We start from the raw sequence: 27,420 nt of genomic DNA, 5'->3' as shown, positions 1-27,420 counted from the left end.
AGCCCAGCAGTATATGAGAAGGCCCCCTTCCTTTCCCTCACTGACACCGAACATGACTGTCGTTTTAATCTGCTAACATGACTGATGCCACATAACAGTTTGCATTGTTAAGTACTTGGAACCTGTTCACTGATTCTGCACATGGGTACTGTGAAATGACGGCACACAGTCTCCCCCAGTTTTCTCTTGGGATAGATAATATTCCATATTCATTTGAAAGAGGTCTTTTCTATATGGAAGATAATAACCCTTTATCACATGTTAGGCATGTGCATTTTAACTTTTACTCTTTTTTTTTATGTCTTTGATTTTAGAAGTTGTTCTGCAATACGGCTGTTATTTTTATGTAGAGGATCAAGGAATAACATTCCTTTGTGTGATCCTCCCTTGATATCTTTCTAAGGCAGCCCTTCCCCATAGCAAGATTATATAATCACTGACACTTTCTTTAAATACTTGTATCTTTTCTACTAAGATCCTGACTTCCTGTGAAATTTACCCTGGGTTGGAGACAGGAAGTAGTGATCTACATCATAGCACCGTTTATCGACAGCCCTGATTTAAGATGCCACCTTTCCATGAGTTGACTTTCTAACTTCCAGGATGTTTCAGGTCACAGATCTGTTTGCCTTCTATGCACCAGTATCTGGATATTTCGATGTCTGAAATAGTCATTTAAGGACGGGCACATGTTCTGAGAAATGCATTGTTATGCGATTCTGTAGTTGTGCGAACAACACAGAGTGCACTTACACAAATCTAGACGGTGTAGCCTCCTACACACCTAGGCTGCATGGTACTATCTCAGAGGACTACCATCATACATGTGGTCCATCGTTGCTCGAAATGTCATTACGTGGCGCATGACTATATACTTTAACATCTAGCAGGGTGCATCCATCCTTATTGCTCTCCTTTTGTTTATTTTTTATTAAGACTATGATAGTTTACAACCTTGTGACATTTCAGTTGTACACTATGGTCAGTCATGTTGTAGGTGCACCACTTCACCCTTTGTGCCCACCCCTCCTTGCCCCTGGTAACCACCAATCAGTTCTCTTTGTCTACATGTTTAACTTCCACCTATGAGTGGAGTCATACAGAGTTTGTCTTTCTCTATCTGGCTTATTTCACTTAACATAATACCCTCAAGGTCCATCCATACTGTTGTGAACGGGACTATTTTATCCTTTTTTTTGGCTGAATAGTATTCCATTGTATATATATATACCATATCTTCTTTATCCAATCATCAGTTGATGGGTACTTAGGTTGCTTCCATGTCTTGGCTGTTGTAAATAATGCTGCAATGAACCTAGGGGTGCATGGGACTTTTGGAATTGCTGATTTCAAGTTCTTTGGATAGATACCCAGTAGTGGGATAGCTGGATCGTATGGTAGTTCTATTTTTAATTTTTGAGAAATCTCCATACTGTTTTCCATAGTGGCTGCACTAGTTTGCATTCCCACCAACAGTGTATGAGGGTTCCTTTTTCTCCACAACCTCTCCAACATTTGTCACTTTTTATTTTATTTTTGCCATTCTAACAGGTGTAAGGTGATATCTTAGTGTAGTTTTGATTTGCATTTCCCTCATGATTAGTGATGATGCTTATTGCTCCTCTTTTTGAGTTTTTCTAGATAATTCTCAGACATTTGGCTTTTCTAGGTAAATTTTAGAATCACTTTGTTAAATTTACGCTTTCTCCCAAGTCTCATCCTCTCAATTCTATTAATGTTTTATTAAATTTGAAGATAAACTAGAAAAACATTCACATGTTTTTATCTCCATATCTTGAACATACGGAATGTCTCAGTGTTTATTCAATTCAATTAAAAACCTTCTTTAACTCTCGGACTTCAAATGCTGACTACATGTATTGAAACCTACAGAGGCTTACAGTATGTGGCTCTAAAACACTCATAAAAATCAAACACAAAAGTTTGCTTTTTACCTTCCATACACATATGTATGAAAGAGCATGAAAATGTCTCCAGGACCCACACCTGCGCCTAGACGATCATCTTGCCGTACAAGCTAACTCTCCCTTAAATAAAAAAAAGGACTCTTCACCTTACACGTAATACATTCCGTAGCTCTGTGGGGAAGATTAAATGAGGTAGTCAGTGCCTTAAAAGCGCTTTAAAAAGTACCCAGAGCATAAGAATGCTCAATAAATGTCAGCTATAATAATAATAATTTGGAAACGTCAATGGGACTTTCTCTGGGCTAACACGTGTGGCAGCACTGAATGACAGAACATGTCTGCTACCCTTCTTCGTTCCTCCTGGTAGTAGCAGTAAACCAGTAAGATCTTTCCAGAATGTCTCCCCTTCACGTTTCCTAAACTGACTATAAAACAAACAAAGAAGCCCACTTAAATAAATCAATCCCACTTCTCTCACAAAAACACAAAGCTTCTCTCTGGATACAGCACCATACTTAATAATGGCAAGAGAAAAACACAAGAAACCGAGGTATCACTTATTATGAGTGGCAGCTGTTTAAGATCCTGACTGCTAAATAAAATAATCAGATTTTCAGAATCTAATACCGACTTCATTACGCTATTTGATAAGCCACTAGCTGCCAACGTTCCTGAGGGACAACATATCACTGGGGGAAGAGGGCAAGAAATTAGGTGCATTCACAAGAATTTTTTTAATAATAAACTAGCAGAGAAAATCAGTTCTTACTTTTTTAATAACCTGCATCTAATGAATAAACTCACCTGGGGATTATATGTATTAAATTTAAAGCATACAATATGCATCAAAAAATAAGGCCGGTTTAAACGTAATACTCTATCTATTGGGTCCAAAAGGCAGAAGATACACCCACACTACTCTAATTAGAATACACCTGAATACAGAAGCTAAGGGAAAGTATGTAACTTTCGAGGACAGTGGCTGCACCAAGAAATCTACGATAAAAAGATCCACGTTATTGAGTCCTTTTACATTCTGTGCCACCTGTTTCACTTTATTTGATCAAAATAGAATGAGCACAGTTTTTAAAGCTTGTAACAAAAACCAGCAATTCACTGCCCTGACCCTCCCACCCGTTTCTAACACATCAGAGACGATTAGTGTCAACTCTTCTAGCTGTTTCTCATGTTTTAAACTTTAGATATTACTTACTGACTTTCTAATAAGAAGGTGCCTCTTGCAACCCCGTCCTCACGCACAAGCTTCTTCCGATAGAGTCATGAGAGACTATAGATTTCTGGGTAAGTCAATACTCAGAGTTAACGTTATTAATATAATAATCTAAATAGTGCTCACAGCTGAAACACAGTATTTCTAAGATTACATTTCATTTCTTATCCAAGTTCTTTGTTTTTCTGCCCCTAAGTTACTGTCTGCTTCTCTCAGCAACACAATGCTTTTAACATAAAAAGTAAGCTTAATCACAGGTAGACGGCCAGGGACGCGTAAAGTGAATCAGAGAATTACCGAACGACGACATTTACAACTAGGATGTCCCAACTTAGGAAGATGGTTCCACATACCATAATATTCTAGGGTTTTCTGTCTAGAAAAGACGAAGAGCATCTACTGAGGCAGGAAGAGAGCACAATGCCAGAGAGATCTCCCAAGTTCACTGACAGATGACTAAAGCAGGCAGTTCACACAACTGCAGATCTGCTGTCTATTTTCTTGGTTTGAAGGTAAGAAAGGAAAGCGTTAAAAGTCCCCAACAATATTTAGCCCGCTCACTGAAAAGACGCACAGCTACATATATTTCCCAACGTAGTGTGTCAGACAGAAAAATCCCAGGCTTACAAATCTTTAGCGGCATGAATAATTCCCACCTAAACTGGAGAGTATATAAATCTTCCAACTTTCAATGTTTTGACCTCTAAAGCAGGACATTTGTTTATCTTTTTAGGGAAACAGTTTCCAAACTTATAAACTCTGCTTTTCTTAGAAATATCACTGCCAACACTCAGCCCGGAAACGCACGTGACTCTTCTTCCTAGAGTCTATCTACAACCTCCTGCTCTCCTCGCTCATTGACAGAATCATCGGAAGACTGTGTTTCGAAGTCCAAAGGCCCTAACTCTGAACTATGGAAAAATTCTGGTGGACTGATTTTTCTTTTAAGTTAGGATATGCATTTTACAATAATTTTAAAGTTAATGAGAAAATATATATTTTCTCAGAAACAATTACAGTGCCAATGACCAGTATTATAGCCTTCAAGAACATTTAAAAAATATCAGAAATAGTTCCCTCCACCACCAAAATATCTGTTTTTCCCCAAGTGAAGAGATGCACAAAGCACTGGCCGACAATGAGGTAAATAGTTTTTTTAATATATTCAAACACGTTTAATTTATGTTGATTCGACTTATTTTTTTAAGTAAGATATAAATAAAATTTAAAAACACATTTCATTCAACTTTCCTATAATGAATAAGTGTTAGGTAAATAAAAAGTGATTTAAATTTTGACATAATAAAGTAGGAGGGCAGACCAAGAAAAAGGTCTGGGTTCATAACATATAGTAACACTTTGATGATACTGACAACTGTCAGAAAATAAAACTATACAAATACGTTTTGATCAGATCATGTGGGCATTTCACCTCTCCATTAGTAAATAAACGAGAAACAGATCAAACTAAACAAGATAATTAGGTTTTAATATTATAAAGCTCCTGAGACAAGAGACAACACTTACAGGAGAAGGCGGTCCACCCTGGGTCCATCCTGCCTCTGCGGGCCAACCGGAGGGCCATACACTTTCATGGCTCCAGCTCCCTGCTCTGTGCTGGGGTTATTGTTCCCCTTTTATAACCGCCAGGTAGCGGTGGTGATTTGCAAACTATTTATAGATATTAAATAATTAAGTTCCACGTTGAGACTAACACAGGACTGACTCATGTTTCTTAGAATATGTTTTTTCATCACAATCAGCCAAGAGAGCCAACTATTAATAATACGAGTAGGAACCAAAAGCTGATATTAACAAATGATGCACAATGAACAGAAAACTAAACTACACTATTCATGGTCCTAGAGTAAAGGTATTGGACTAACAAGACTTAACACCTAAAGTAAATACTCACTTTATCAACTTAATTTCACCCTTTTTATTAAAAATTTTAAAATTAAACTTATAAAACACATACACATAGCTTAAAAAGTCAAATAGTATTACAAAGCTTATAACAAAACAATCCTCACCACTTCTGATTTCGCTCCCCAGAAGCACCTACTTTCGACACTTTGGTATTTATCTCATATCTCTAAATATAGTTAAACCATTTAGAACTAATATTTCTTACCAAACAAATTATTTAGTCCCTACACCCTCCAACCCCCTGAAACCGCTCCTTCCTCATTGTCCCAATAAAGTCCTACCACCACCTTGGAGACGTCAACATTCACTCACTCATAGCTGACTACAGTCACCTTTCACAACAATTTATTTCTTACTCTGGTGTTAAAAGTAATACTACTTTTTAACGTTTGTTTCTCTTTCTATTCCAATTTCACCCCAAACTCTCCATAGAACTGTAAACCCTCTCAATACGGTCAAACATATCAGCTGAGTATTCTACTTTTGTTTGCTCCTTTTGCTTTTCTTCCCCCCGGAAACACGCCATCAGGAGCCTCGGCCCTCCTGGCTCCCGACGGACGGCTCCCTAGGTTCTCCTTTCCCCTCAGTCACCCTGGGAATTCCCTCATCTCTTTCTGAAGTCGGATCCCTGGCTACCTGGCTCCTCCCGTGGTCTCATCCTTCTTGGTTTACACTCTCATTTGAATAGAATCCATCTTCCAGTAGCTTCCTAGGAAGCTGTACAGAGGAAGAAGTTCAGATTGGAAGTCTCTCAGGAATTTGAAGTTCCCTCCCTTGTCCCATTCCAAGCTTTTAAAATCTTCTCTCTATTCAAGTACTCTAAAATTCCACAGTGATATATGTCTTGGTGGTGGGCCTTTTTATGTTTTTCCTACTTACTGGTCTGGACACTTGGTGAGTCTTTTCACCCTAGACCAGGGGGCCTGGTAAACGACAGTCGGAGGCCCAAACCTGGCCAGGCCCATCATTTACATATCGTCGTGGCAAGCTACAAAGGAAGAGCTGAACAGCTGCCATAGAAACCTGTGGCCCACAAACTAAAATATTTACTATCTGGCCCTTTGCAGAAAAAGTTTGCAGTCCTCTGACCTACACAAACAAGCCACTGAGTTCCAGGAAATCTTCTTCTGTTATGTATTCACAGATTCTGTTTCCTCACATTTTTGTTCTTTTCCCCCCATAGCACCTATCATTGGGAAGCTGGACGTGCTAACCTGATCTTCTTCCATTTTCTTTCTCATATACTACCTCTATCTTTTACGTTATTTTCAGGGCAATTTCTTCAACCTTATTTCTCAAACCTCCTATTATTAAAACTAATGCTGTTTTTTTTTTTTTTAAATTTGTAAGTACATTTTCTTACGCTCTGTAAGTTTCTTTTTAAATAACTTACAAGTTTTTGCTTTATGAATAAAATATATTCTCTTGGTTCTCTGAAGTAATTACAGCATATTTTTAATTTTTCTTTTGCTCCTTGTATTATTTCCTCTAATTTCAATTTTTCGTTTGTTTTGATCTGTCTTCATGTTATAGAAGTTGTCCTTAATGGTCTGACGATCCTTGGCTGTCCATTCATACTTAAAAAGGGCACGAAAGCTGATCAGAAGCCTTTAAATAAATGAGCTTCACTGGGAGGGACCCTGAGTGCCAACATCTTTGTCTTTTCTCTCCGCCAAGCCAATTTTCCCAAAGGGGACTCTCAAAGTTTCTTGCCTGGCCTCCACAGGTCTGGCTGCCGATGTCTAAGAACTGAGCAAGGGAAAGAAATCAACTTGGCTAACTTTCACTAACCCTTCCTTCCACTATGGCGCCTCACCCTGCCTCACAGCTGGGCTGGTGTACCTCAGTCTAGACCAGCGGCCACCAAACTTTTTCTGCAAAGGGCCACAAAGTACTCTGTCGAATATTCTTTTTAAATTTTGTTTTTTTTTTTAAACAACTCTGCAAAAAAGTAAAAGCCATTCACAGCTCTTGGCTATGCGAAAGCAGGCTCAGGGCCGATGTGGCCAGCAAGTTACAGTCTGCCAGCTTCCAGCCTAGACTGCTGTGCTGTCCAAAATGGTAGCTACTAGCTATCTGTCACTACTGAGCACTGAAGATGTTCCTTGTCTGAACTGAGATGTGCTCTAAGTATAAAAACATAACACCAGATTTTTCATACCTATATGAGAAAAAGAATGTAAAATATCTCTAAAATTTTCGTATCAATTACCTATTGAAATCATATTTTAGCTGCACAGTTTTATTATTAAAATTAATTTCACTTGTTCCCTTTAAATCTCTAAAAATGTGGTCACTAGAAAATTTTTAAATGACACACAGTTTGCATTCTAGTCCCATGGAGCAGCACCGGCCTAGAGCATCTCTGGGAGAGAATAAATCTCCAGTCTCCTGTTTGGGTGTGGCAGAGAAAATGTGGATATCTGAAGACTCCTTATGAAGACTTTTAACTAACCCTCTGGGGTGCAGCATTGTGAAAGGGATTGCTATTGGCAGGCACCACAGCAACTCAGCCCTTCTCTTCTCTGTCTTGGCTTGTTTTAACTTTTGCTGGTCTCCCAAGTTAGCTGCCACCTGTATTAGTATTTCACAGCTGCCATAATAAAGAACCACAAACTTGGTGGCTTAAAAATAACAGAAATTTCTTCTCTTGGTACTGGAGTCTAGAAGCCTGAAATCGAGGTGTCGGCAGGGCTGGCTCCTTCTACGGGCTCGCAGGCAGAATCTGGTCCACGCTTCTCTTTGGCTTCTGGTCGTGGCTGGTACACTCCTGGCGTTCCCTGGCTTATAGATGCGTCGCTACACCGTCTGCCTCCATCTTCACTGGTGCTCTCCCTGTGTCTCTGTGTCCTCACAGGGCCGTCCTGCTTCTGTGTCTTTCTCTTCTTAAGGGCTATCACTCATGTTGGATTAAGGGGGCCCACCCTACTCCAGTATGACCTCATCTTAACTAATGACTCTATTTTCAAGTAAGGTCACATTTTGAGGTATTGGGGACCAGGACATATCTTTCTTGGAGGACACAACTCAATCCAGAACATCACTCCTCAACAAAATTGCGTAAACGAGAAAGTGGACGGCCATTTCTTGTCTGTCACATTGTCTAACTGATGCGCCTGAAGTGCCACTGCTGTTCCTCAAAGTGCAACTGATTTCTCTAAACAAAATCAGACTCTAAATATGCTGTTACGCTTTTCTTTAAGCAATTAATTTCTTTTTTTGTAACTATATTCAAAAGCTAAGAAAAATAATTCGAAGAATAAGAATTTTTAGCTATTAAGATAATCCAGTTATAATTTATGGTTCTGAGCTAAAATCCTATCAAGAAAGTTTTTTATGCATATGAAACATATACGTGCGTTCACATGCCTGAGGAACACCTTGTTCATCTTTCTCTTCCCACCCCATTCCTTATTATTAGCTCGCCAAATACAAACCATTTACCAGTCTTCAAAATTCAACTTATGAGACCCCCCCAAGAGCTCACCTGAAAGTAGTAACAGAAATGTAACATTACTGATTATAATATGAACTTTATACTAAAAATATAACCACTGAAACTTATGCATGAATACTAGGATGCACATTAATATTCTTTTTCATTACAATTCTTAGCAATGGGGTAGAAAAGAGCCAGCTACACAGCCAAAGTTAAAGGACAAAGTTACTCAGCTTATGAAATAAAAGTTCGCCCAAGGGTATTTTATCACACCTCTGAAAATAAAACCAAGTAAAAGAAAATTTATTTTTATATGAATAACGGCATGAAATAAATTTTGGAAATAGAATTTCTATTGGGAAGCAAACTTCTCCCGAGACCATGCTGTACATCCCTCTGCCATTGTGTTTCCTAACCTGGGAAACCGCTGCTGGTGAGAAAAGGTGAAGACCAGTACTAACTGTCTAACAGAATTTAATCGGTATTTTGGGGGCTTGTAGTATCTTTTTCTAAGTGTGGTTTAACCATAGGCAAAAACAGATTATATGGGATGAAGGTCAAAGGAAAATGGCATATACCTTTCTTATAACTTGAAAACACTACAGTGTTAAAAAGCAAGCTGCCTCAGGTCTCTATTATTATTCAGGTCTCTACTCTCAAGCAGCCTATAACGGTCACTGTGGAGCTAAGACTCCTATGTAAAATAAACAATAAAATATGAGTGTATGATTAAGTGATAGGAGTACAGAAAAGAAAACCATTACTAGGCCTGAAGAAGAGTTTACAGAAAATGACAACACAGAGATGAGAAAGGCGTGTCAGAAGAGGTAAAGAGGAAAAAACAAGTATAGATACAGTGGCAGGCAGGAGAAATGAAAGAGATACAAAGGGTGGGTTCTGAAACGTCAGGCCAAAGAATGAAACTGGAGGTGAGGAGAGGCGGCCATCAGGAATGCTGAGCAGGGACACAGCATCATCGGAGCACGTGGACTCCTACTCAAGCTGGCAGATTTGAGCAGTCAGACTATCTTCGCCTACTCCAAGATTCTACTGGAATTCCAGAAAAATCATAAAACTGTACACAAAACCATTATAAGTAGAAAATTGAGGAGAGTGGTTATTAGTAAACCAAATTTATCATGCAATTTCTAGAAGACAGGAAGGGTAGAGAGGAGCTTTCCGGCTAGACCTCTTGCCTAGTTCCTACGGACTAGTACATCCACCTACCTACTCAACGTCTCCACTTGGATGTCCAGGGAAAATCTCAACCTCCTATCTTCAAAATTCATCTCTGAGATCCCCCAATGAAATCTCCTCTACTCACAGTCTTTCACATCTTGGTTAAGGTCAACTCCACCCTTCGCACTGGCTTAGGTTAAAAACCACAACTCCTGCGCTTCTCTCACACCCCACAGACAACCAACCAGGAAATCTAAGAAGCTAACTTCCCACCACCTCCAGTACCTGGCGGACGCCACATCATTCCTTAATTGGCTTCTTGCTGGGCAGCTTCCACTCGTGCTGCTCTGCAGTCCAGCCTCAGCAGAGCAGCCAGACTGATTCTGCTAAAATGTTAATCTAGATCATTCCTATTAAAATCATCCAGTGGTTCCTCACATCTCTCAGAATAAAAGCTAAATTCTTTACAACCCCCTGCAAGGTCCTGCAAGATATGACTCCCCATTATCTTCAAACTCATCCACTACTCTTTCTTGTTTCCTCCTCTCGTTCTCTCTGCTCCAGGCTCAACGGCCTCCTTGTTTTTCCCCGTAACACAAGCACAATGCTGCCTTAGGGCCTTTGCATTACTGTTCCCTCTGCACACAGTGCACCTACCCAGACATCCACTCAGCTAACTCCATCCTTTCATCTCAGTAAGATCTACCCTGAACGACCTACTTAAAATTACAACCAGCACCTCCTCTCCCTCTCTGCCACATACACTCCCCTTTACTTGGCTCTATTTCTTCCCACAGCACTTAGCATCTTCTCATACACCACGTCACGTCTGTTGTTCACTGTCTGACTAGGGTAAGGCTTTTGCCTCCCTGTGTCGCATGCCTTCCCCTAGGTGTCCTAAGCCCTTAGAACTAACGGTGTCTGGAATATAACTGGACCACAGACTGGAGGCAGCCACAGTCCAGAATGCACACTGAAAACGGCTGAAGCAGACACGAGAAGAGCAACCTGGCAAATATCTACTGGCGATCAGCAAGGAGAGAGAACGGGAAGGGGCACGCCTCGTCTGAAGAACAGCTGCCCCAGCCCAGCCCTTCTCCAACCCCAGCTCAATGGAGGAACGGCGTCTGCCACAGAAGACAGTTTTCTGAAGAAACGGGACAGGCTGACTCAGGCGAGCTAGGGCGTCTGGTGGATAAGCATTTGTGGGGTCCTGAGGCCTGTCTGCTCCCCACTCTTGTCCTGAAGGAGAGCCTGTCAGTCTACCTGCTCTGCCTTCTTCCACGGACCTCCTTGGCAGCCCCCTCAGTCAGGGAAGACGCTGCCCAGGAGAGATCTAAACTCCACGATGGAAGAGGAAACCCAAGACAAGCACTGATCTCATTCAACCTAATTCTTTCATAGAAATAAATGACGAGTGAAGATCACCAGATATTTGAGTAAAACCATTAAGATAAACAATACAACTCTATAGGAGGCAGATAATTGAAGCAAAGAAAGAGAAACAAGAGAGACTTAAGATATGGTCATGAATTTAGAACAGGCTGTTACGATAAAGGAATAATTACGAAAAAGAAAAAGCTGTTGGAGATTAAAATTAAAATTAAATTTTCAATAAAAAGCCTACTACTCTGCTTTCCAATTAGGTGGCCATGAGTGGCTACGAGCGGCTCCTGAGCACTTGTGATGTGACTAGAACAGAAAAATGCAGTAAGTGTAAAATACTATCGAATTTTGAAGACTTGGGATGAAAATTAGAATGTAAAATATCTTAATAATTTTTATACTTATTTCATGTTGAAATGATAATATTTTGGATACACTGGGTTAAATAAAATACATTATTAAAATTAATTTCACCTGTTTCCTTTTACTTTTGCTAATATTGGCTACTAGAAAAAATTTAATTACATACATGGCTCATAGTTCTACCAGATAGGGCTGGTCTAGCATCTACGGTTAAAAATATCGTCAATGACAGGGGCCGGCCCGGTGGCGCAGCAGTTAAGTTCGCATGCTCCCCTTCAGTGGCCCACAGTTCAGTAGTTCAGATCCCGGCACAGATCTACAAACCGCCTATCAAGCCATGCTGTGGGGGCGTCCCACATGTAAAGTAGAGGAAGATGGGCACAGATGCTGGTTCAGGGCCAATCTTCCTCAAGAAAAAGAACCCATCAAGAATACAGAACAAAAAAAAGGGAGGCAGAAAATGATAAAAGGTAAGGATCATAAGACAATAATCCGGGAGGTCCACCATTTGACCAGTAGGAGTTGCCCCCCAAAAAACAACAGAGAAATCAGAGAGATGGAAATGGTTAAAGACATAATTTTTTTTTTAATTTTAAGAGTTGTGGCCAAGTCTTCAAATGGAAAAGGTACACTAAATACTGAGCTAAGTAAGTGGGGGGAAAAGGCCAAAACCCAAATCATATCTAGTCAGACCACCATGGTTAATCAGAAGGTTTAAGAAGATTCTAGAAGTTGAGGTGGGGGAGATCACTTACAAACCTAAAGACAAAGATTTAATGACACTTATGGAAACATTGCAAATGTATAAACCTTGAAAATAGAAAAACGATATGTCTGCCAAAAGCAGGTTGGAGAACGGAAGAAAAGGGACAGGCAGATGTCCAGCACCACTGGGGCCCTCTTCCGAGGGAGGAGCTAAGAGGTAAGTGTCTAAAGTTAAGACACAGGATTGGAAAAGAAACCATCAGCGGAACTAAAAATAATAACTACTGATAATTGGCAAGGGAAGCGAAGAATGCACCATTTTTCACAGTGGAGAGTCAATAGCTACTAGCTACAACTTGATTAACCAAGAAATAGAAACATAAACATATTATTTAGTGGAGGAAGTCATTAGAAGTACTGAAAGGAGAAATGGTTAAAAGTGATTAATTCTGGGGATTCCTATGCGGGAGGGGCACAACCGTGTAGCAGAGGACCTTCACCCATTTTTGGCCCTCCTGTAGTGTTTAAGATTTTCTTTGTTTAAGAAAAATGAATCGGGCAGTAATAAAGTAGAAATAACCAAAAGGGATCGAGGTTAAAAAAAGAAAAATTGACTAAAAACCATGGCAGTACATAAGGGAATAATGAGACTGTCAGAAGAGGAAATCTAAGAGGCTTTTAGAGAAAGAAATAATAAAGTATACCTGAAGAGAGATTGTGAATGAAGATAATTACAGACTTTATAAGCTGAAAATTTGGGAGGAATGTTAAAGAGAAGAAGGAACATACATTAAGAATAAAATCATAAAGAGTTAAAATTGAGGTGTCAGTAGGACATCGAAATGGATGAGCTCTACAAGAGGAATTCTCATTGAAGATCCAGTGTCGGAATGTATGGGCTCTGTGACCCTCAGAAATGGTACACGTTTCTTCATTGAAGTGCGTGCACATGTGCACCATCACACACATATCTGAAGGACCTGGGGGTCAGGGGGAAGAGGGCAGTAGTCTACTGCTCTCACCAAATTCTTAAAGGATCCACAACACTCCATTTAGCTGGAAATATGGGTCTGGATCTCCGTAGTGGATGATCACAGCGGGAACTGTGGATATGGAAGCCACCAGCATAAAAGTTAAGAGAAAACAATAACATCCAACCAAATCATCAATTTGTCAAAAAGCATACTGCGTACAGAAAGGAAAAAAGATCGCTAAGTGCAAGGCCCTATATAGGAAAAAGAAGAGGTACAGAAAAGGATAGAAAGAGAGAAGAGTCAGCAAAAGAGAAGAGACTCTACAGCATCAAAAGGAAGACAGAAAAGCGGCAGACGTGGACTAAGAGGAGACATTTAAACCAGAAGCCAGTCAACAGGGGAAACCACGTGTCCAGCAGACTTGTGGAGACGCAAAGCAGATTTCACAAGACTAAAGAGGAAATGGGAGGAGAGGAAAGAGAGAAACGGAGATGAAACTAATACTGAAAGAGAAAGAAATTGATTGCTGTCTCGTGGAAGGTTTATCAACACGACAAGAGTCTGTGCATGGCTACGGAAAGAAAATAACTGAAAAATTCATACCACTTTTTCAGAAACTTGTATTTCAGTCTTCAAAATGACTGAGTTCAAGTCTTCAACTAAACAAATAAGTAATATAAACAACAGTGTCAATTGTCAAACCCTTATGTATCTACTTAGATCCAAACAGGAAAACCTCAAGTTCAGATGGGCACTGACAGGGGAGCACTTTGATAGGAGAAAGCATATATGTGAGGCTTGGAGTTTTTATAACAATTACTAAAAATTCACTCAATACTCTCTTACACCAAAATTGCAAGCTGCAAGTCCTTGACAACCCTCTGTGCAGTGGATCAGCCATCGGGGACCCTTAACAAGCCAGGAGTACCTCCGACGGTCTGTTTCTATCCTGTATTGTCCTGACCTCCAGCAACCGTCTCAGGAAATACCTGCTTGTCCATTCTGTATTACCAGAGATTATCTATTATGTTCTGGGTTCTCTCCTGGTTCCTCCTAGTTTTCTAAAGATGTGTCACTCTCAATAATATATGATCATTTTTTACTAATTACTTCTCTGTTTTTCTATGTATGACAACAATATCATTATAATTTCTAACTCTTGGAATTATTTGGGTATGTTTAAAACTCTCCACATGGAACTGAAATTGTATCTTCTACGCTTTCCTATTTCCACAGAAACTTAATTTTATTTATTTCCGTTACAGCATCACTCAAAAGAATTGGACAGATTTTCACCAAATTTGGAGGCTATTTCCAGAGCGATCTACTGAAAACATAGCCTATGGCAAAAACAAAATTCATTTTGGGAGATTCCCAGAGGACCTTCCTCAAGAGCTAAGTAGTTAGACACCAAAGCAGCCGACACGGAACCATAGCAAGAGATCCCTTTGACCGTCCATCAGGGGAATATGACACAAATATTAAGACAACACAGAGAATATGAAGACTGTTTCAAACGTCAGATCCAAATCAGAGGTCACAAGATGAAATGCTGGCTTGCCATGGAGCAAATGCTTCTCAACTGGAAACGTCCATCTATATAATAGTTACGAATTCTCCAGAACAAAGCAGGGGTAATCTACTAGTGATAAAATGCAATATCAACATCTCCCAAAAAGTTTTCATTTGTTTAAAATGGGACACCTGGTTTAACTAGCTCAATTTTAATTACCTGAATTTAACCTGAATTTTATAAAACTATTGTTACAAAGTAGCTTATAATTCAGAGATTATATGCTAATTCAGAAAACACTACCCCTAAATGAGGCTGCATTATAATTTCAAATGTTATTTCTAAACTGCACTGAAATAATGAAGATAATGTTACTGATCACATTCATCCAGCAGTTTAGTCGTAAGAGAATGATTCTGTATTCCATTACTAAACCCCACGGTGAGATCCCAAGATCAATGCTTTATAGAAAAGCCAAGACCATTTCAGCTTTCTAGTTAAATTAGTCACGTGAAAGCCATAATGATCCAAGATTAATTTATAACTACCATAAAAATAAGGCTCCTTGAAGTGTAAAGACAGTTTGTATGCTGTTGAGCGTATTTAAAATACGTTAAACCTACACTAGTACAATTTTTACCCAAAAAGCAGATATGAAATTTCATAACATCTCTTGTCCAACATAACAAGAATCTGCTCTCTTATTAACAGTGATTCCAAAACTTAATAATATAACAGTAAGAGTTCTGACTTTTAAATGTTTGCCAAGACATAACCTACTTTCAATATTAGGGTGTTCCCAGTTTGGTCTTGAGTAAAAGAAAAAGTGCCAACGACAACTTGTGAATTTACCTTCTTTGAATTTCCAATTCTTCTTGTGATGGGCCATTTTGAACCTGGGCAGGCAGTTGTGAATTTTGTCTAGGCAATGTTGGCCCTAAAAAGGGAGGAAAACATTATAGATGAACATTATCTTTATATTTAGCTGGACAGAGGAGATAAAATCATGAGAGTAACATAAAACCATCACATATTTACAAATGTTCCTTCTTTTTGTTTAGCAAAATAAAATAGAAGCTTTACATAACACAGAGCAAATGAAAGACTGCAACATAATATTATCATCATCTCCAGAAGGCTTACTTGAAACAAATGGAAAACGTCAACAATAAAGGAAAAATAAACATTTATATATGAAGAGCTTGAGTCAAACAAGTGTTCAATGAGCATTTGAATAGGCACCTAAGCTCGACATTTTCTACGACAATGAGACATTCTCTTTGGGGGGCTTATTCATGGAGTGGAGAGGGAGAACTCAAATGAAAAATCAGAATTCAAACTCACCTAAATAGAACACTGGAAATGAAAAACAGGAGAGAGAGAGCATGAGAACCTTATTACTAGACTGACGATTGCTAATGCATTTATCAAATTTGCCCAATTTAAGCTGCCATTCTTATTTAACGGCCTGGCATTTCCAGCACTGGTGAAAACAAACATTTGCTAAACTTCCATATATAATTAACCTACGTATCTGAATTTTTAATGGAACAGAGGTAATCTTAATAACTTTTCATTTGGGGTTAAAAAAAAAAACCCTACATTCAAACCAACAACATGATTCTGTCATGAGAAACTAATGACCATCCATTCCCACATATCAAGTACAATGCAGATCCATTTTTAGCATCTTATGAAGAATGCCACTAAATTATGGGACATTTTAATGTCACTGGATATAAAAATTAAATGTATCATAAAATGAGATAAATAAATACTAGACCTAATGTACAATGCCTAGGCTTACAATAGAACAATCTTGAAATCTAATGCAGTAAATAAGAGAATAAAGAAATGGTAGTTATCTTCCACTCTTGGAGAGAAATATATGAGTAATGATGCTGTCCGTATTTGTGAATCCTAGTGTGCCAGCAAATGCCCCTAGTGGATATTCTGAAAGTGTTTTGTAGACCACTAGTATAAAAATCAGTGAATAAATAAATGCTCTGTGCACTACAGCAAATTCTTGTAATCTATGAGTTAAGAGCGCAAAGTATCTATTTTATACTAGTGGAGCAGTCTTCACAACTAGTAGGATACGGTTCATTAGAATGTAATACAGTACTAGCATATCCCAAGTGCAGAAAAATAAATAATCTGGTCTGAACTTACCTACTAATTTTTTTCCTCATCTCTTTACACGTTTTTAAATTAATCATGTAATTTGTCCTCTAAAGACAAATGAGATGACAAATGCAGTGATATAGCTCATTAGATTTCCTAAAAGACTGCTATTTTGAGAACCACATAAAGGAAATATAAAAATATATTAATGCCATGTAATCAGTAACACCAACAACAACAACAAAATCAAAAAGCTTTTTAAATTAAAATTAAATATGCACTTGAATGTTTGCATAAATGAAAATCTATAACTTGTCTAGTCAACAGACTGGTAGGCTTTCCTTCTTCCAGAAATTAACACAATGATGCAAAACAGACTGTCATATTAAGCCATACGCTTAATACTTTACAGAGAAAAGATATGTCTTCTGGCAGAAGGAGGGGGACAGACAAGGTGAGAGGGTAAATTTGAGAAAATATAAAGTATTTGGGTGAAGTATTTTATGTATCCAAAGGTATGTTTATCCAAAAATACTAAATGTGAGCATTTAGCATGGACAACTTACAAGACCATTATGGTTTAACTATTTCTTAAAATAATGTTTGTGTATTTAAGTGAAAACCTCATGCTGCTCAAATAATTAAACAGCTGGATGTGAGCAGGTTAGACTTGCCTGCCATCCATCTCAAAGAACAATGCAATCACACTACGGACACCGAGGGCAGGCATTATAGCTCAACCATGTTAACAGAATTCACCAATTAACATCGACCAATGTAAGTTTTAACTCAAATATACAAATTCAAGAAAAAGATGTCAAAATTTCAACTCAATCCTATTGATTTTATTAAAGAGGTTTTTTAAAAAAAAAACTAACAAAAGTTGGATGTAACTCAAAAAAATCTGAATGAGAAAAAAGTATCTTAGCACTTTACAGAAACTATTTTGGATTTTAAGTTAAAGTTTACTTAGAAAACTTGTTTTAAAAATATGGGCAATATTTTCTGGCTGATATCATTAATTATAAAAATAATTTACTACATTTTATTCATGCAGCTGAGAAGCATAGAAAAACTTCAAGGAAGGGCTTTTTAAAGTGGGGAGAATTTTGATCCAAGAACAGCTCTTAAAATTCTTTTCTACATGGTTCTTTGTGATAATGGCCTGTTTGTCTTTCCATAGACATTTCTTAAATGGCAGGCAAGAGAGGAGAAGCCTTTCCCTTGGCATTTTCTCACGTCTATATTTAATCTGGCTGTTTTGTTCATCTCTTCATCAATATTGTCAAGTCACAATAACGAGCACATTGAAATTCATGTGCATTTAAAAAATAATATAAATATGCTGTAAGCATCAAATAAAAGAATTCTAGGTAAATTATAAACTTCAGGTACACAATTACATTTTTCCTTCTCGTCAAACATTCTTCTGGGTTATACAATTGGTAAATTATACTGAAGGCATCACATACAACATGAAGCAGCAACTGAGATTAGGCAAGGCTGTCAGCTGCCACTGTATTGTCTGGAATATAACTATTACTTACTCCACATAGGCCATATTCCTAGGTGAGTATCTGTGTTCTCGTAGAATGCAAAAAAGGTACTTTCCTAACCAGTGGGCAAATGACAATATTTTATGAGCATCATATGGTGGTTAACAGTTCTCTTTTGGAAAAAAAGAGAAGAAACAAGGGAAGCTGCTTTGTTCCGACTATATTATCATAAAGAACAGTAGCTATTTGAGGACTAGTTTTCTCTGTTTTATTACCACAGCCAAAGACAATGGTTGATCTTAATTTGTCCTGGCTAGAATTCATATAGCAAAGTACGTGAATTACTGTTTCTAACAGAGAAAACGTGTCCATGTCACTGACATGGTGTCTTATAAATGACGGAAATCAGAATAGAGTATCTCTCAACCAGGAATGAATGGCATTTCAGTCTTGACTTCAATATTGAGCTTTGGCTAAAGCTTATTTCACTTAACTGCCACATTTTAATTTCCACAAATTCCACACTTAGCCACAGACTATTTAAAAACACAGGACTAAAAAGACAAATAGGTGTTAATATACACAATACAATCAAGTTTAACCTTAGTAATGTGGTATTATTTGTACACAGTTAAATCAATTAAAGGTAGTAGTAAGTAATGGGGAGAGATCTGCATATTAACACATGATGAAGGCCAAACCAATCTTTTCTCTGCAATTGGGTAAACTGAGTCTCTTATTCTGCACGTGGAACTCAATGTATAAGTAGCCAAGTATAGAACATCAAGTAGGTTTTCAAAATGAACTAAAGAGAGTCCTCATAAAACAAATATGAATAATGACTCGTGACTAGTTCACAAGATGGCCTGGAGATCCCCCAGGAGGAGGCAGAAAAATCAGACACAAAAGTTACTGATGAGACACCTAATCTGCACTGAATAACTGGAATCTGGGACGGAGAGGGGGTCTGCAAAGAGCGGTACAATAGGCTGGCAGCTCTAACTGTGTCACCTGGGGCCATCGTAAGATGTAAGCTTCGGTGATTGAGAAATACATTAGAATTTTCACTTTTGGAAATTTTTAACACATGCTTCTTTGCCTAAACCAGCAAGCACATATGTTTTAAAATAATTTTCTTTGGAGGTAAAGAAACAGTATCAGTACAACTGAAGAATCAAGTCAAAAACTCTGAGTCACGTGGATAAAGTACATATAACACAGCTGAACTGTTTATATAAACTTTTAGCAGTACGTCATTTTATAATTTTCTCTCTCATAAAACAAGCTGGTCAGCCAAGGTATACAGGAGTCAGAAAGGCATATATGAGTCAAAAAAAATCTAAGATTTAAAAGTCACTTTTTCAACTTGGGTTTTCAAAACAAAGTTTTAGAATCAAAGGAGGATAAGAAGAATTCAGACAAGAGTGTCTGCGTGTGTGCGTCTGTTTGTGTGTGTGTGTACAAACATACAGAAACATCCCTGTTCAAGAACAAGGATATGATGTATCTGATTAACTGTAATTTGGGGTGGCTAAGTGACATATCTGGTTTCTCCCTGCAAACAATATATATATGTGCACACGTGTACATGAGTGTGAAAGAAAACATTACATCAGCCTGGATTCACTCTTAAGCCACACATATCTGAGCTACTGACTAAAGGAGGCTGTCGGTCGGAAATCAGACCATGAAAGAAGGAACAGCTTACATCTGCCTCACAACAGGCACACCTAGAAATTCATTCAAGTGAAGTAAAAGCTCCCTTCCAATAAGGCACATTGACATCCCCAAATCATAGTATAAAGATGGATATAATTGTTTTACTTAAACGCTAAATTAAAAGATTGCTTTCAAACAAAATAGTTGAAAACAAAAACGAACGAACAAACAAAAACCCCTCATTCGTGTTGGAAGAAGCAGGCAAGACTTAGTTTTTTTAAGATCCTACTATTAACTAAATCCTAAGAAGCCAACTCGAAAGCTGACCAAACCACCTACATGAACCACAACAAATATCACAACATAAGACAGCAGCTGGCCATATACCCCAAACCACGAACCAGACCATGGCCTCAGGAAACAAAAGTCATGGAAATGTGCAAGTAGTATGTACCACAGCTTGAAAAAGTAATGTAAACGTAATGTTGCTTACCACAGAAAATACATCGCAAATTAGTGCTGTCCTGGGTAGCAGTAACCTTGCTCTGGGCTGCAACAGACACCTTGGTGTTAGAAACGTCAAAGGACAGCGGGGCCATCTGAAGAACGCACATAAACTAACAGGTGCTTTGAAAGGTTCAAAATGTATTTAGACATACGTCCTATCTAGATCCTCGTTCTGGAAGCTCTGTAATTTAATAAAAACGTATCCTCTTTAACATGAGCTTTAAAAAAATTTATGTGTCATCGTATTTGTGGAAAAACCCTATAATAAGCCACAGATCAAATGATGCACTTATAGCTTAACTATTTCCTGAGTTACAGAATCAGAGAGTGCAATCGATTTCTGTTTTACAATTATATTTTAAAAAGTAAATGGAGCTGAGGTATAGGAAGTCAAGATCTACGGCCATTAGTGTTAATTTCAGGATAACTACCCTCTTTTAGAATTGCTCAGAAAGGAACATTTGCGGCTGAGAAAACTTTAGGGGAAATGCTTAAGGTCAACTAAACATGAGATGAGCTCATTTCTACTAGCTGAAAATGACCCAAAGCCATTTTAAACAGCCTACAGCAATTAAAGTGTTTTATATTGATTGATGTAAAATACGAATATTTTCATTTGCTTTGCACTTTGAAAAACATCAAAACTAATCATTGTTTTACCAAGCCACATTTTATTCTTCCTTTTTTGCTCAATACGTATATATGTGTACATATTTGACGAAATATCTTATTAAAAATGTGTGGCCACATAAAATAGCCATTTAATATTTAAGTTATCTACATCAAAATTTACCTTAAGTATTAATGAAGTAAATTCTCTTTAAGAGGAAAAACTCAATGAGAAGGAGGGGATAATTTACGAAAAGGGGGAAGGGCTTATATAAAATCAAGCTGACGCTCAAAATCAAGGTGGAAGAAACAAAATTTTAAAAAATTTTAGTAGTATATTAGTGACATTCAAAACTTCACAGCAATAATTTTCTATAAAATCCTCAAGACCTTCTTTTCAGCATGGGAAAGATTTTCTTTTTCCAATGGGTATTAAGCAAGAAACAATGAACAGGTTAAAAATATACTGACTTAAGAAAGACTACATAAAGGCAAACAAGACAATATTTGGAATTTCCCCTAAAACTGATTCTTTAAAAACACAGTCTATGCTAACTAAAAAAGTTGGCAGAGAATCAGAACCAAACCAATTTATATTTAAAGAATGCACATCTAAAAATGGTAATGTCTTAAATAATCAAGAAAATTTCTTATCACATTTAGAAATTAGATTTAATATATCCCATTTAAGTTTAAACTTTGCTTTAAAAATATTACATACAGCAGATATTTTAAACACAAACAGAATAGATAAGACTGATAAATGTCACCTTTGCTAAGTACTGCTAACCACTCAATCTATTATTTTTAAAGTCGCATGCACAATATTTGCAGTAATGACATAAAAAACACCACAGGCATACATATAAACTGTCTACCAAGCTAATTAGATCATTGCAAAGGAGATAAACAGTTTAGAAAACTTTCAGTAAGTATATTTTAAGTTTAAACAAAAAAAAAATCTGTCTTACCGATGTTTGTCAATGACTACTTCTATAAAGCCTTTATTAAATAAACATGCCTACTTTTCAGGCTTTACCTTTCAGTTCCTTTAATTCATATTTACAGGGGAAACAAATAAGAAAAATATAAAAACTTACAAGAAAAACCCGAGAAATTATCTCGTCTCTGACAGCAAAGAAACTGCCACATTCCATTACCAATCATTTTGGCAAGAAGCCATCTGACAATTGTCAGAATGCAGGTAAACCGTTATTATTGCGTAAGACAAACGTTTTCAACCAAAACCTCCCAATCTCGCCACAGTTTAAACTATTATGCAACATTCTTGCTCTTGGTATCTTTAAGCATTTCCTCTTTCTAGACTTTTACTTCATAACATCACGTAAAATACTGATCTAAATTCTGATAAGGTTGCTTGAATTCTACTGCAGTTTGCATTTCCTGAAGATACTAAATTATTCATCCATCATATGCATAAGGCTAACAGCACTTCCTGCTTAATATGATGCTATTAACTCTTTCTTCACTCAGTCAAGGAAGAAGGGGTGAATATGGGAAAGAACAGTCATTGGCCAGATGGAGTAAATTCAGTAATACGATGATTACAGCATAATCAGTTTTAGGACTAGCGTCATATTCCATCTATCTTACATTTTGCCTATGAAAGGCCATTTCTCTTTTAAGTTAGCCATATTAAAATAGGCTTTGGGTTGACAGAAATTAGGATGGGCCATAAAGGAAAGCATGAACTGAGGAGGTTCACGTATCAAAAAAAGGCAAAATTTAGCATCTATATCAGACTTACAGAGAAGAAAAATGGCCAAGTTTATCAGCTATGCTGACCTTACAACAATCTTGTCATGGTTGTTCATTTATCTCTAACGTGGTTTGTAAAACAGCTGTCCCACAGGCTTTCCCCCTGCCTTTTAACATTCCCTACCATTAGGTGTTTTTTTTGGACGAGCAGGGAAATGTAGAAACCCTGGGTGAGATGTGAGCAGCAGAAAATGCCAGGCTGTTTAGATTTGATCAGCATTACAATATTTCATTTCTACATATAATTACTATAGCAGACCCTTAGCATTCCTATGTTTTAACATTAGAAGTTTCCACGATTAGCCGTTAACCCCAAGGCAATTTGTAATGGGGATATTACCTATCTCAGCATTTTTTCTGAGGATTAAACGAGATGCTTGCTTAAAGTTGGTTTTGAATTGATTGGCACTCTGGAAAGCTGGTCTGTTGAGTGAGCACAGCATCAGCATCCAAATTAGCAGGGTTCACACTCTGACCACCAATGGGCCCCCAGGTATTACCCCCAAGACTGCAAAGATCTACTACAAACATTACATGAAGGCACGAAAGCAAATGTGTGCGTGTTGTTCTAAGGTATCCGGAACAGAACGGAGGGAGACCCTGCAGTGCCATGGCTGCCTGCATTCAAAGCAACAGGCACCATGGAAATGTAAATCGGTGTAGCCGCTAGGGAAAACAGTATGGAGGTTCCTCAGAATGTTAAGAATAGAGCTACCATACGACCCAGCAAGACCACTTCCGGAACTATATCCAAAGGAAGTGAAAATTGGATCTCAAAGAATAATCTGCACTCCCACGTTCACTGCAGCATTATTCACAATGGTCAAGATACGTAAACAATCTAAGATGAATGGATAAGGAAGACGCAGTTTATATATACACAATGGAATAATATTCAGCCATGAGAAAGAAGGAAATCCCACTGTTTGTGACAGCATGGACAGACCTTGAGGGCATTAGGCTAAGTGAAATAAGCCAGACAGAGAAAGACAAGGACTGCATGGTATCACTTGTATGAGGAGTCTAAAAAAGTCAAACCCATAGAAACAGAGTAGAAAAGTGGTTCCCAGGGGCTGGGGGTGGCAGAAACAGGGAGGGGCTGGTAAAAGGGTACAGACTTCCAGCAGTAAGATGAATAAGGTCTGAGGATCTAACGTAAAGCTAGGTGAAATTTGCTGAGAGCAGAACTTAAATATTCTTACCCAAAAAAAAGCTGAATATGTGAGGTGAGGTGACAGATATGCTAATTAACTTAAAGAGAGAAGTCCCTTTACAATGTATACACATAGCAAATGACCACAATGCACACCTTAAATATCTCCTAATTTTACTTGTCAATTATACCTCAATAAAGCTGGGGGGAAAAAACAGGTACCCAGTGCACTGTGCCAGGAGACATGAGATTTACAAATAGTAAATTTTATTCAAAGGGACGGCATCTTTAAACTAGTATTTGAAAATATTTTCAAAAGAACTTCAAATTTTGTTTTAAAATAGAAGTCGTTCTTAATAAAAGAAAATCCTTATACAGCTCAGGAAATGGAGCATCCATAGCCACATATGAAAAAACACCATCATATAGAACCCTCTCCCTCTCTTTTTTGTTTTATTGAATCTTAGGCAAAACTATACACATGATTGGGTTCCCCCACCCCCCTGTTTCTTTAATTCTCTCCCAACTTATGGCCTCAAATGCATTTTATTCCGTTCTAAGCAAATATGAAAATGACGGCTAACAGCCGATAAACTGCTGGTAATTTACTAGGCTTGACTGACAATAGTCTCAATATGCTCCTCGGTCCAGCATCTATTCTGTAAACCATTTATTTCAGTTGTGGAATGGATGGCTCTGCTTCTAGCAAAAGAAATGTCAAGAGTCAACCAGAAGTTGAGGGGCCTATAATTTACCAAGGGAAATACATAAACTATAAAGGCACACATATTAGGAGATAAGTTCAAAAATTAAGAGACTACCAGCCTAGGCTCCTACAATAGCATCATCTAATTAAGCTGCCCATTCTCATCTTGGTACCTCCCCCCTTCCCACTAGCAGCCAATGATACTTTAGTAACTAAACCAAAGCAAATCATCTCCCTTAGGAAAATCTCTTCAATTGCTTCCCACTGCTCCTAAGGTAAATATTAAAATCCAGCGCTTTCTCCTGCAATGTGCCTATCTCATCCAATTCATACTTTGTCACTCTCTATGCTCCAGGTACACTGGTCTTCGAATTTTTCACACATGCTATTTATATGCACATGCACATGCCTTCTGCCCATGATACTCTTTTCTTGGTCAACTGGGATGCTTATTTTTTTACTAATTAGAACTTTCTGGTGGTCAACACTCAACTTGCTATTAGCCCCCAGACAACCAAGGTAATTATTTCTCCCTCCTTCACTGGGAATTCTTATTCTCTACTTTTATATTTTTTCCTATTAGTGATTTCAAAAAATTTGAAAGGAGATAATAAGCACAAATATGAAATTAGATAGTATCAAATTTTCTAAGAAATATCAAGAATCTGTCTAAAGACTTGAGAAAAGTTTTAATGCAATGTTAAAACTGGGCAAAGTGGTCCAAACATACCAGACAAGAAAGAAAGTGGGAGACCAAGAGAAAATAGCTCTGCAACAGCCTAAAAACTTAAAGTTTGGAGAGAAAATGATCAAGGCATCCAATTCTATGGGCAAGGCTCATGTGCAGGAGGGGGCCTGCATTCAAGGACATGAGGGTGCCTCAGATCATGTTTAGGAAACTCATGCAATTTCACTCCCTCATCCACATGTAAAGACCTGAAACTCTCTTAATCAAGAATAGTATTTTCATTCTAAAAATATAATACAGAGACTTTCAAAGACCATATCTGTTATTTCATATTTCTGTAGGAGAAAAAGAATTAAGAGAACCAAAAAAGTATGAAGTTTCTAAGCTAATGCACTTGGGTGTGGAAAAAAATGAAGGCAGGACAATTCTGGGCAATAAAACTGAGCCTGGGGACTAAAAGAATAAACTTCAGAGATTTCACAAATTTGGTCAAGTATTCATTCTATTTATGTTGAGTTTGGCATAAAAATTACTACACAGTTCTGCTTTACACAATCTACCAGGTTTTTAAATGCTCACTTTTTTTTGAACTAAAGAATCTGAGGAAGGCTTTTTGCTTTGCTTTTAATCTCTTTATCTAAAAAATGTTGATTTTAGTCATTTTTTTCACTGTACACCATACTCATACAACTTTAAAACAAGAGAATCAATTGTTAAAACAAGAAAGTCAATTGTTGAAACTTAGAAAGCACACCTACATATAAGAATAGATGCTTTCTATTATGCTTTACTTTTCAAATTGCCACGTATGATACATGCTATAAGCTGTATGAACCTTGAAAATGTTACACTAAGCAAAAGAAACCAGTCACAAGAGCATCAACTGCATGAGTCCATTTACATGAACTGTCCAGAGTAGGCAAATCCCTGGAGACAGAAAGCAGGTTAGCGGTTGCCAGGAGCGGGGAGGTATGGAGGACCTGGGGTGGGCGAGGTGTGGGGATGGTGACCATGGTTTGAAGGTGCATGCTTTCTTTTCGGTGTGATGAAAATGTTCTAAAATTGACCGTGGTGATAGCTGCACAACCTTGTGAATATACTAAAAACCGCTGAATTGTACACTTTAAATGAGTAAACTATGATATGTCAAGTAAAGCTCAATAAAGCCGTGACGGAAAGAAAAGTGCCATGTTCTGCCTGTGTTCTTCATCTCAGAATTGTTTATTATTTTTCAACACAAAGTAGAAAAATATCTCAATGCCTACCCCTTTTCCATCACGGAAAATATTGAAGGTGATTACCTCTGCGTGGTGGGACTTTAGGTATTACTTTCTTCCTTATGCTGTTCTGTACTGCTTCAATTTTTATAATAAGCACACGACTTTTTAGTCAAGGAAAAAAAACCTTATTTTCACTTGAAAAACAAAATGCAGTGCTGGAAATTAGAGTTCTATTCCCCAAAACAGCTCTTTAGTCGGGTGGAGCTCTAACGGGTTCTAGTTTCTGACAAGAGAATTGGATGTAAACAATGAAGGATGTGACTCGATTACTAACACCAATGTGACCCCAAGTGGCTGGGGGGACCGAGGGCTGGGACCCAGACGCCCTTTCCAAACACCGGAGCTGGTCTGGGAAGGCACACGGCAGTTCCTCTGCCGTCAGGTTGTTTTTCTGGAGGAATCTAAAACCAAAGGTGCTTCTTAGGTCCTGACTCTGAACACACATCCATCCAGGATGGTTCATGGCAAACCAGGACTGTCGCCTTCTCCAGGGATCTCCACTGCACTGGCCCTTCTTCTTTTGTCTGCACAATAATTCATGATACTTCATCACTGAAACCAGGAAGCAACTTATCTCCAAAACAGTGCAGGACAACTAATATCTAAATGACAAAGATGTCCAAACTTACTTTCTGAAATTCAAAAATATGTAAAATTTTATTGAAAGAACCGTTTTGTTGAATACATAAAAAATTAAATAAACTGGGTTTATTTACCTCACATGGAGTTTATTAAACAGAATTCAGTACAAGTAAAGTTATTGGTGTGGGCT

At 37.9% G+C, this 27,420-nt stretch overlaps 1 protein-coding gene across 19 annotated transcripts in view; it reads right to left on the bottom strand.

Moving 5' to 3' along the window:
- The window catches only part of ENAH (ENAH actin regulator), a 140,117-nt gene that overhangs the window by 24,989 nt on the left and 87,708 nt on the right, over positions 1-27,420 (bottom strand). For 15 of the 19 annotated variants that reach the window (XM_070256004.1, XM_070256001.1, XM_070255991.1 and 12 more), the window contains one exon: positions 15,500-15,584. In XM_070256004.1, the coding sequence (XP_070112105.1) occupies positions 15,500-15,584 (85 nt within the window). Of the gene's footprint in view, positions 1-15,499; positions 15,585-20,419; positions 20,477-27,420 lie in introns of all 19 variants that reach the window. The other 4 variants (XM_070255992.1, XM_070255994.1, XM_014738022.3 and 1 more) reach the window with 1 other exon arrangement.

This window comes from Equus caballus, chromosome 30, assembly GCF_041296265.1.
Source record: "Equus caballus isolate H_3958 breed thoroughbred chromosome 30, TB-T2T, whole genome shotgun sequence".
NCBI classification, from domain to species: Eukaryota; Metazoa; Chordata; class Mammalia; order Perissodactyla; family Equidae; genus Equus; species Equus caballus.
This window is presented reverse-complemented; position numbering and strand designations above follow the sequence as displayed.